Below are 12,611 nucleotides of genomic sequence, written 5' to 3'. Positions count from 1 at the left end.
AAACATTTTACAAAAATACTCTTCACTCTCCAAGAAAAACAAATGCAAGAGGGCTATTCTAAATGCAGAGACAAACCAGTGAGAAGAAAAACAAATGTACTGAGTAGATCATTACAGGAGCAAATTTGGGGAGCAACAGGGTAGTTTAATTCAGGATACATTAAACAATAGTAGTAATTTTAACTTCCTTAGATGTTATCAGTAATATTGCCATATTTTGTTTCTATTCTACAAGCTGTACTCTATGATAAACAAAACAGCACTTAGTAACGTTATGGCACTAATGGACCACAGGTCAAATTATTAACATTTAGTTAACTTACTAGGCATTTTTGCACATTCATAATTTTAAAGTTTCAATTTGCATACCAATACTATCTCAAATGTGTACACCTATGCCAGAAAATGCATTCACTTGGTAAAGATTTTTGGACAGCATTCTCCATTCTTCAGCATTATTTTTTTGTTGTTTTGTTTTTCTAGAGAGCTTTTCTCTGTATAGCTATGGAGCCTGTTGAGGCACTCGCTTTGTAGCCCAGGCTGGCCTCCAACTCACAGAAATCTACCTGCCTCTGTCTCCCAAGTGCTGGTATTAAAGGCATGCACCACCACCCGGCCACCCTTTAGCATTTAAAAATACATCATGTATAAACAGACATGTTGCTGTGCTTATAATGCATATATATACTTTCAGATATGAAAATATACTTAAAATATCCACATTTGGGATAAAAAAAACCATATCTTTCTTTTCTTAGTTAGGGTTTTCATTGCTGTGAAGAGGTACCATGACCACAGCAATTCTTATAAAGAAAACATTTAATTGGGATAGCTCGCTTACAGTTTTGGAGGCTCAGTGTATTATCATCATGGCAGGGAGTATGATGGCGTTCAGACAGACATGGTGCTGGAGATGACAATTCTTAGATCTTGACTCAGAGAAAACAGGAAGTCGACTGAGACACTGGGCAGTATTTTGAGCATAAATGAGACCTCTAATCCCACTCACACAGTGACACACTTCCTCCGACAAGGCCGTACCCACTCCAACAAAGTCCTACCTCCTAGTAGTGCCACTCCTTAAGAGATTATGGGTGCCAGTTACATTCAAACTTCCACACTTTTTAAAAAGCAATTTGCAATGTATATAAAGACTCTTAAAACTCTTTAAATTTCTAGAAAATAGCTTTCTGAAAAAAATACAGAAAAGCTATTAACATACTTACATGTTCAGCAGTATAAAATACTTATGAAAAATTATGGCATATGCATACAATGTAACCAAGCAGCTATACTGGGCCCATCAGCAAAATGGCATTCACTGCATGATTCTTAAGTTTTTAATATCCATATCAATGCATGTTTGTGTAATATACAAGTATGTACACAAAAGAAAAACTTCTAAAAGTTAATAATAATCTCAATTGTTACATAAGGCATACTAAATCATTATTGATTTCTATAATTTCTATGTTTTAAACAATGTTTCCTATAATATTTATTTGTATTCTGATTAAGAAAGTCAATTTTATGTTTATAAAAATGTTTTCAGGGAGGTAGCAAGGGCGGAGGTGCCGGCTCCACCCCCTGCTCAGCAGTGTCAGAGAGAAAATGAGGTGGTGGAAGTGTCAGACTGGAAGCATCGACAGCAGGGGCTTCCAGAAACTATATTAAAATGTCCCTCTGGGAAAGAACACCTGTGTCCAAGACAGCATCCAGTGCCATCCTCTGTACAAGATACCCCTCTGCACCAGCACCCACTGGAGCTACAGACCCACCAAGAGGAGCAATCATCAGAGCCCTGACTCCATCTGCATCTGGAGGACCTACCACCTGAGCCTCCGGCTCACCTGCACCTGAAGAAGTGTTCGCCACAGCCACCAACTGCACCAACTGGAGGAAGAGAAACCTCCTGAAGCACAGGCTCCACCTGTACCGATTGGAGAAAGCGATGGGTACACAACAGTGCAAGAAGACACTCAACAACATAAAAAGCAATAGGCACCACCAGAAACTAGTGGTTCTATAACAGCAAGACCTGAACATCCTAATGCAGATAAAGCAGAAGAAAATGGCCTTAAAAATAACTTTATGAAGATGATTGAGACCCTTAAAGAAATGCAAAAATTCCCTTAAAGAAATGGAGGAAAAGACAAACCAAAAAATTGGAAAAAAGAAAACCAAGAAGGAGCAATCAAACAGGTGGAGGAAACAGTTCAAGATTTAAAAACTGAAACAGAAGGAAGCAATAAAAAAAAACACAAACTGAGGGAATTCTGAAAACTGAAAAGTTGAGTAAATGACCAGGAACTACAGATGCAAGCATAAACAACAGAATAAGAGCAATGAAAGAGAGAATCTCAGGAGTTAAAAGATATGATAGAGGAAATAGATTCATCAGTTAAAGAAAATATTAGACCTACTAATGCTTAACACAAAATATCCAGGAAATCTGGGACACCATGAAAAGACCAACCCTAAGAATAAAATAATAGAGATAGAAGAAGTTCAGCTCAAAGGCATAGAAAATATATTCAACAAAATTTTGAAAAAAACTTTCCCGACCTAAAGGACATGACTATAAAAATACAAACAGCTTACAGAACACCAAATAGAGTAGACAAAAAAAAAAAGTTTCCTGACCAACCTAATAATCAAAACACTAAACATACAGAATATTAAAAACTGCAAAGAAAAAAGCCCCCCCTTCTCTCTCTCTCTCTCTCTCTCTCTCTCTCTCTCTCTCTCTCTCTCTCTCTCTCTCTCTCTCAGTCTGGCTATATTCTGTTAAGCCATTGGCTGAAAGCAGCTTCTTTATTCATTAACCAATAAAAGCAACACATATACGAAGGACTTCCCACACCATTTCCCCCTTTTTAGTGTGAACTTACACTAATAATAGTGAGTAATACAGTGAATACTTTTGAGCTATTATTATGAACAATTTACATTGGTATAGTTTGTATAGTTTCTTGTATATTGATACAAGTTCAAATTGTATTTATTTCTCTTTAAAATATTTGTACACCTATGCAAAGTCAGATTGTATGCATGCATGTTTCTACTTCTCTTTAAGACATTTTGTCTATTTATACAATTTTTAGGATATATATATATATATATATATATAAATTATATATTCCTACCTCTGATCAAGATACTTATACATTGTTTACATTTTGAGGTCATTGTCCTCATTTACTGCACAGTTGTTTACAGATTATTTAATATTCTAATATGAAGTCTTAGTGTTTAAGTTATACAGGTATCAAGTATTATAGGTCAATAATTATTCATGTTATACATATAGTCAGATTAATTAGGTTTTTTAAATACACAGAGATTGTATTCTGCATAGATAGGTAATCTTCAACCACTTCAAGGATCTGTAGAACATGGCATTTAAATAACTTAGGATTCTGTTGATATAAGACACGAGTGCTCCTGACAGCACTGATCTAGTCCCAAAAGAATGTTGAGCACTGAAGACACTCCACTTGGAGTTTGTTTTTTTCTTGTGACAACTGGCCTTTGGGCAAGGAACTGCCCGTGCCTCAACACCTGGCAAAGTGCATGGTGTCCGGACTGGATAAGCAGGACACAAGGAAAGACTGTCAAATCTTGCCAAGACAGGGTAAGATGGTCCTAAAATTTTCCCTGCCTCTGAAAATGGTCTGTCAGTTACTCTACGCCCTAGCCAAAGTTGGTTGTTCCAACATTGCAAATGAGACTTTGGGTGATTGCTCAGGCAGCTAGTTGTTTCTGTCATATACTTACTACATATTTTGGAAGCTGCTTTTTTGCACTTCCTGCCTACTCAAGTAATATTAGTTCCCCTCTCAGGCCTTCGATAGGGTTGAAGATTAGATAGTCATAGTTACCTCTTTCTTATGATTTAGCCAAGCCATTTCCAATACAAGTCTTGGACTCTTTAGGATAGAATGTTTATTAAAACATTTAACATGTATTCCTTGCTTGATATTGTTTATGCTGGTTGAAATCCTAATTTTATATTTAATATCTGTTCCTAATGTATATTTTTGTATTGGGTTTGGAACTCTCTTATTTAGACAAAAGGGGGAGGTGATGGGAAACCTCTGTTTGCCAATGACTCTTCAAGAGATTGGACAGGTAGACTATGACCTTTTGGGTACCCAGAAAAAAAAAACACCAGCCTTCCAAGGGGCTCTCTTTCTCTGATTCCTGCATTACGCACCTGAGGTCGGACTTCTCATTCCTGTTCTGTGTGTTTGCCCATTATAATAAAAAAAATACGTGAAATATTTTGGTGTTAGTTTGGGATTCTTTGACCTGCATCCTCACCCCAAACAGGCAACAGATAATCCCACACTAGCAAATCACAAAGAAGGGAAACACACACACAATACCAATAACAACAACCAAAACAAAAATATCAGAACTAGCAATCACTGGTCACTAATATCCATTAATATAAAGGGACTCAATTCACCTATAAAAAAACATAGGCTACCAGACTGGACACAAAAACAGGATCCATCCTTCTGCTGCATATAAGAAACACACCTCAACTTCAAAGACAGACATTACCTCAGAGTAAAGAGTTTGGAAAAGATTTTCCAAGCAAATAGACCTAGGAAACAAGCTAGTGTAGCTATCCTAATATCTAACAAAATAGACTTCAAACTAAAGGTAATCAAAAGAGAAGAAGACCATTTCATATTCATAGCAAGAAAATCCATCAAGATAAAGTCTCAGTTCTGAACATCTATGCCCCAAATACAAGAGCACCCACTTTTGTAAAAGAAACATTGCTAAAGCTTAAATCATACATCAAGTCCCATAAACTAATAGTAGGAGACTTCAACACTCCACTATTATCACTGGAACAGATCTGCCAGACAGAAACTTAGCAGAGAAATAAGAGAAAAGATGCTATGATTCAAATGAACTTAACAGACATCTATAGAACATTCCTCCCAAAAACAAAAGATTATACCATCTTCTCAGCACCTCATAGAACCTTCTCTAAATTTGACCCATACTATGTAACAAAGCAAACCTCAACAGATACCAAAAAATTAGAATAACCCTGTATCTTACTTATTATATCACCATGAATTAAAGTTAGACTTCAACAACAACTCAAATTCTAGAAAGTCTACAAACTCATGAAAACTGAATAATGCCCAACTGAATCATTCCTGGCTCAAAGAAGAAATGAAAGAAATTAAAGACTTCCTAAATTCAATGAAAATGAATGTACAATATACCCAAATTTATGGGACACTATGAAAATAGTACTAAAAGGAAAGTTCACAGTACTAAATGTCTACATAAAGAAATTGGAGAATACCATACGAGCAAAGTAACAGAACACATGAAAGCTCTAGAACAAAAAGAAGCAAACTCATCCAGGAGGAGCAGATGCCAGGAAATAATCAAGTTGAGGGCTGAAATAAATAAAATAGAAACAGAAAATACAAAAAAAAAAAGAGTTGGTTCTTCGAGAAAATCAACAAGATAGACAAACCCTTATCCAAACTAACCAAAAGGCAGAGAGAGAACATCCAAATAAAATGAGAAATGAAAAGGGAGACATAACAACAGACACTGAGGAAATCCAAAGAATCATCAGGACATACTTCAAAAACTTGGACTCCACAAATTTAAAAGAAAAGGACAATTTTGTGGATAGGAACCACATACCAAAGTTAAATCAAGACCAGGTGAACAATTTAAATAAACCTATGATCTACAAAAAAATAGAAGCAGTCATCAAAAGTCTCCCAACCAAAAAAGCCCAGGGTCCAATGGTTTCCGCGCAGGATTCTACCAGAACATCAAAGAAGAGCTAAATACCTATACTCCTCAATTGTTCCATACAACAGAAACAGAAGGAACATTGCCAAACTCCTTTTACAAGGCTACAATTACTCTGATACCAAAACCACACAAAGAGTCAACAAAGATAGAAAACTACGGCCATTCTCTCTTATGAACATTGATGCAAAAATACTCTATAAAATACTGGCAAACTGAATCCAAGAACACATCAAAACAATCATCCACCATGACCAAGTAGGCTTTATCCCAGAGATAAAGAATTGGTTCAACATATGGAAATCTGTCAATGTAATCCATCATATAAGCAAACTCAAAGAAAAAAAATCACATGATCATCTCATTAGATGCTGAAAAGGCCTGACAAAATCCAACACCTCTTCATAATAAAGGTCTTGGAAAGATCAAGGATACAAGGAACATATCTGAATATAATAAAAGCAATTTACAGCAAGCCAACAGCCAACATCAAATTAAATGGAGAGAAACTCAAAGCAATTCCACTAAAATCAGGAACAAGACAAAGCTGTTTACTCTTTCCATACCTATTTAATATTGTACTTGAAGTTCTAGCTAAAACAATAAGACAACAAAAGGAGACCAAGGGAATACAAATCAGAAAGAAGTCAAACTATCACTTTTCTCAGATGATATGATAGTATACATAAGTGATTCCAAAAACTCTACCCAGGAACTCCTATAACTGATAGACAACTTCAGTAATATAGCGGGATACAAAATTAACTCAAAAAAAAAAAATAAGTATCCCTCCTTTACGCAAATAAAAAACAGGCCAAGAAAGAAATCAGAGAAACATCACCCTTTACAATAGCCACAAATATAAAATATCGTGGGGTAACTCTAACCAAACAAATGAAAGACCTATATGACAAGAACTTTAAGTCACTAAAAAAAAGAAAAAGAAACTGGAGAAGACATCAGAAAATGGAAGGTCTCCCATGCTCTTGGATAGGTAGGATCAACATAATAAAAATGGCAATCTTACCAAAAGTAATCTAAAGATTCAATGCAATCCCCATAAAAATTCCAACACTATTTTTCACAGACCTTGAAAGAACATTATTCAACTTCATATGGGAAAAAAAACAGAATAATTAAAACAATGCTGTACAATAAAGGAACTTCAGGAGCCATCACGACCCCTGACTTTAAGCTCTACTAGAGAGCTATAGTTGTTGTTTTTTTTTTTTTTTTTTTTTTAAATAGACCTTCCACCCTAGACCATGGCCAAGTTTGTCCGTAACTTCGCGGAGAAAGCCCCGGGGCTAGTATCCGCTGCTGTGACTTACTCGAAGCCTCGACTGGCCACATTTTGGCAATACGCCAAGGTTGAGCTGGTTCCCCCAACCCCTGCTGAACTCCCTGCAGCTATTCAGAGTGCAAAAAAAATAATTCAAAGTGCTAAAACTGGTAGCTTCAAACATCTTACAGTTAAGGAAGCTGTGCTGAATGGTTTGGTGGCCACTGAGGTGTGGATGTGGTTTTATGTTGGAGAGATCATAGGCAAACGTGGCATCGTTGGCTATGATGTGTGAAGACTGACCTTCACATCTGATTTTATTTGAGTTCTTTCAATATTCTTGGACCACATGTAATGAGACTGCTATCTGAATAAAATACCAACTGTCAAATAAAAAAAAATAGATCAGCTTGGTATTGGCATAAAAACAGACATGTGGACCAATGGAATGGAACTGAAGACTCTGACATAAACCCGTGCATATATGAACACCTGATTTTGACAAAGAAGTCAAAAAGATACAATGGAAAAAGGAAAACATCTTTAACAAATGGTGCTGGCATAACTTGACGCCAATATGTAGAATATTGCAAATATATCCATATCTATCCCCATGCACAAAACTCAAGTCTAAGCAGATCAAGGACCTCAACATAAAGCCAGTTACACTGAACCTGGCAGAAGAGAAAATGGGAAGCAGCCTTGAACACACTGGCACAGGAGACCATTTCCTAAATATAACACTGCGAGCATTAACATTAATGCTATAACATTAGCATAGACACTGCGAGCAACAATCAATAAATGGGACCTCCTGAAACTGGGAAGCTTCTGTGAGGCAAAAGACATGGTAAACACAAAACAACAGCCTACAGAATGAAAAAAGATCTTCACCAACCACACATCAGACAGAGGCCTGGTCTCCAAAATATATAAATAACTCAAGAAACTAGACAACAAAATATCAAATAATCCAATTAAAAACAGGACACAGATTTAAATAGAAAATTCTCAACAAATGAAACTCAAATGGCTGAAAGACATTTAAGGAACTGCTCAACATCCTTACTCATCTGGAAAATGCAAATCAGAATGACTCTGAGATTCCATCTTATACCTGTCAGAATGGCTAAGATCAAAAATACTGCAGAGAGCTTATGCTGGAGAGGATATGGAGTCAGGGGAACACTCCTCCACTGCTGGTGGGAGTACAATCTTGCATAGCCATTCTGGAAATCAGTATGGTGGCTTCTCAATCACCTCAAGATCCAGCAATAATCACTCTTGGACATATACCCAAAGGATACTCAATCATACCACAAGGACACTTGCTCAACAATACTCATAGCAACAATGTTCATAATAGCCAGAACCTGTAAACAACCTAGATGCCCCTCAACTGAAGAATGGACAAAGAAAATGTGGTACATTTACTCAATCAAGTATTACTCAGCTGAAAAAAAAAACAAAAACAAAACAAAAACAAAAAAACAAGACATCATGAAATTTGCAGGCAAATAAATGGAACTAGAAAAAAACATATTGAGTGAGGTAACCCAGACTCAGAAAGACAAACACAGCATGTATGTATTCACTCATAAGTAGATAAAAGATATAAAGCAAAGCAAAGGATAACCAGACTACAATCCACAGCTCCAGAGAATTGGGAGCATGGGGGGGGGGGGCAGGGAGGTGGAAGGGGAGAAGGAAGGGGAGTGGGGGAAAAATAAAAACTACATAGCTCAATTTTTTAAAAGTAAAAAAAAAAAGCAAAAGCAAAAAGGAGGGGGGAGAGGAGGAGGAAAGAGGAGGGAGGAGGAGATGATGATGAGCATTGACGACCACCACCATCACCGTGGAAAGTGACCAAAGAAGACACCTTCAGGTCACCTCAGGCTAGGGTGGCCCCTGACCTCTACATACGTGTGCACACATGTGCACTCACTGAGCCCTTATCATATCGGCTTTCAGGGGAACAGACCACCACCACATGTACTTTTCAACTGCCTGATAAAAGATGCAGAAACTGGGCAACAGGCCCCTAAACTGTGTTGGTGGAGCAAGCCCAGGGCTGCATCAGAATCCTTCACGGACTTGGTATGTCCTCTTTTCTGGCTCACTAATAGGAACAGTCTGAGGTTCATATTACAAGGGCATCTCTCCAGTTCATGCTACTTTCTGTAACCCCTCAGAAACTTCTGTAGCTTTGCAGCCTGAAATAAGGACCCACACACTGTTGAGAAGTGAGCACGCATGCACCGTTGAGGTGTTCAGCCATGACTGGAAATGCACAGAGCTTTGTGGTTCCTTTGGCACTTATCCCATAGCCTTGGCCTGGGAGAAGTGAAGCAGAAAGACAGACATGCTGGGAGGTCCCAAGACTAAACTGACACTGACCAGAGCCCTTGTACTGGCTAGTTTTTCCATGCCACAACTTAGAATCACCTAGGAAGAGAATCCCAGGTGAAGACCTGTCTAGATGAGGTTGACCTATGGGATGTCTGTGGGGGTTGTCTTGATTGTTAACTGGCCCAGCCCACAGTGGGTAGCACCATTCCATATGCTGGGCCCGGAACTGTATCTCAGCATAGGCAGCAGCTAGCGAGCGAGCAGACAGCCTGGGTGCTTTCATTTCTCTCCGCTCTCCACTGAGGATGTGATGGGACTAGCCACTTGCATTTCTTCTGCCTTGGCTTCCCCTCAACAGTGGGTTGTAACTTGGAACTGTCAGCTCAGTGGACTCTTCCCTCCCAAGTTGCTTTTGCTCAAGGTATTTTGTACAACAGCAATGAAATCGAGCGGCTTTGAAGGTAGTGCTGCTTAACACGGAACTCCGTCCTCCTTGTTTAAGCCGTCCTACCAACACGTGTGGCACTATTACTTTACTGACACAGAAATTGGACAGGTCTGTTAATACAAAGCCAGAGAGAAATAATCACCCCTGTTCTGTTCAAATCGGAAAATTAGCAATATTTAATTAAGTCAAATTAACATGAGACGGGGTGATAATTAGGATCCTTGAAGAAAACCAAGCAACCCATTAGCGCACTGCCATGAATCCCTTGGAAACATTGTTTCAGCCCTGTTGGTGAGAGGTTTGCAGTTTGAGTGAATGGCGTCTAGAGGGTGCTGCTGCATGTTTTGCTGAGCTGGCTACAAGTAAATTTCACTAAAGATTACTAAAATTTCATGAGTTTGTGGTGGAAACATTAAATTATGTAGATTCACAAATCGGGAAAAATAAAAATCACTCAGAGCTGTAACTAGCATTATGGTACTTGGAGAGTCTCAGCGTGTCCATGGTGAAATAGTTCCACCCTCAAAACTGCATTGCAACTTTTCTTCACTTGACAAGTAACCAATATAGCAAACCAGTCAATGTCAATAAATATTTGCATTTATTTTTAACAACACATTATTTATTTAAAAAATGGTTTTAGTTGCAGTACTGAATTCTACCAAACATTTAAAAAAAGTTTTCTACATGATCTATTACAAAAGACAGAAAAGGAAGAAAAGTATCAAAATTCATTTTGTGAGTTTAGCCATTACCTTGACAATAAAACCAAATAATACAATGCAACTAAAACCAGACAAGACAAATATAGAGCAGTATTCCAGAGTGAAATCTGCAACATAATACTGGCAGGCCCAGTTCAGTAAAACATAAAATAAAGCTGGGTATGGTGGCTTATACCATAATCGCAGCACTTTTGAAACTGAGACAGGAGAACTGCCATGAGTTTGAAGCCACCAGAAGCTACATAGTGAATTCAAGGCCAGTCTAAGCAAAGAGTAAAACAATGAAGGAAGGAAGGGAAAGGGAGAGAGGGAAAGGGAGGGGAGGGGAGGAAAGGGAAGGAAAGAGAAAAGAAAAGCAGAGCAAAGTCAAAGCCAAGTTAGGAGTCATCTCTTTAAGATCAATCAATATTTGGAAATCAATGAAAGCTGCCATAAAATAACGAGCTAAAAGGGAAAGCTGTATGAGCTTATCGGTCAATTAAAAACGTATCTGATGTGGGACTGGAGAGATGGCTCAGCAGTTAAGAGCACACTATCTGCTCTTCCAAAGGTCCTGAGTTCAATTCCCAGCAAACACTTGGTGACACACAACTATCTATGATGAAACCTGGTGCCTTCTTCTGGCCTGCAGGCATACATGCAGGCAGAACACTGAATACACAATAAACAAATGAACGAACATATCTGGAAGATTTTAATTCCCATTCATGATAAAACCCCAGGATACTAGTATGAAAAGGACCTCCTTTAACTTGTCAAAAGGTATTTAAACCTAAAGCCAGGTCTTACCTATTGGCAAAACACCAAGTGCTCTCCCACTAAGAGCAGGAACAGTCTATTATCTTGCAGTATACTAAAAATCCTAACCACTATTAACTAATCAAGAAAATTGATTACAAGCATACATATAACAAAGGAAGAAATAAAACGGTCATTATATACAAGCAATATGATTACTAATTGAAAAATCACAAGATCTATAAAATAGTTTCTGGAACTGATAGTTTAAACAAGAACAACATAGAAAAATTGGACCCTCTATACTGCCAGTCAATAATTAGAAATTAAATTTAAACAAAACCACAGGATAGTTCTACAAACATGAAATAATAGATTTGGTAAACTTGTAAAATGCTGATAAAAAAAAGAAACCAACGATTGAGTTAAGCAAACGGAAAGGTGTATTAAAGCAGGGACACGCCATTCTGTCAGGTCTCTCAAATTCATTATGGTTTTAATATAACTCCAGTTACAACCTTCCCTGGGACAGCTACAAAGTCAAGATAACTAAATTTTGGATGGAAAGACAAACGAAGTATAAAAGCCAGACCACTTTTAAAATAAAAACAAAGTCTGATATTCAAACTATGAGTATAAATCTCACTATAAAGAAAAAATAATTGAAACCATGTGCAATTAGCAAAAGGAGATACTGATCAATGGAACCAAGTAGAAAATTCCGGATATAAACCCATACATGCCAATTTTGGATATAGGTGCAAATACAATTCAATAGAGAAAAAATAGTATTTTCAATAAATAGGGCTGGAAAGCAAGACATCTCTAAACAAAACAAACCCACCTGAATTTATAGAACCTCAAAATTTCATCCTATGCTAATTGTCAAATGTAAAACTAAACTCCAGAAAAAAAATATTTGTAAATCAAGAATATGATGAGATGAAAGATACTAAAAGAAGCTTCACTTTCTTAAAAACTAATAAACTGTACCCAATGATATCTAAAACTTTTGTTCTGAAAACTACACTAATTATGAAAAGGTAAACAAGAAACTGGAAGAATATACCTGTAAATCACTAGTCAAAGCAAACTATATAGAGAGAGTGTAGTGGTACCCAGAAGACAAAAGCAGGCAACGCTCTGCAAGCTTTAGTTTAGTGAGAGACCCTGCCTCAAAAATTAAAGTGGATTTCTGAAATGGTCTCCATCTGCCGCAATGAGAAGCCTCTTTTATACAGAGCAAGAACTGTACTGTGGTATAAAG

General features: G+C 37.4%; 2 protein-coding genes across 13 annotated transcripts in view; one reads left to right on the top strand and one right to left on the bottom strand.

Annotated features, from left to right (window-relative positions):
* Window positions 1-12,611, bottom strand: part of Neo1 (neogenin 1) — a 159,972-nt gene that overhangs the window by 121,819 nt on the left and 25,542 nt on the right. The window lies entirely within an intron of this gene.
* On the top strand, window positions 7,055-7,485 carry LOC142847030 (ATP synthase F(0) complex subunit g, mitochondrial). The gene has a single exon (XM_075967771.1). It carries the CDS (start codon window positions 7,068-7,070, stop codon window positions 7,377-7,379), a length of 312 nt encoding a protein of 103 aa, XP_075823886.1. The 5' UTR covers window positions 7,055-7,067; the 3' UTR covers window positions 7,380-7,485.

The sequence above is a fragment of the Microtus pennsylvanicus genome, chromosome 3 (genome assembly GCF_037038515.1).
Source record: "Microtus pennsylvanicus isolate mMicPen1 chromosome 3, mMicPen1.hap1, whole genome shotgun sequence".
Taxonomy (NCBI): domain Eukaryota; kingdom Metazoa; phylum Chordata; class Mammalia; order Rodentia; family Cricetidae; genus Microtus; species Microtus pennsylvanicus.
The sequence above is the reverse complement of the archived record's forward strand: the minus strand, read 5'-3'. Positions and strand labels throughout refer to the sequence as shown.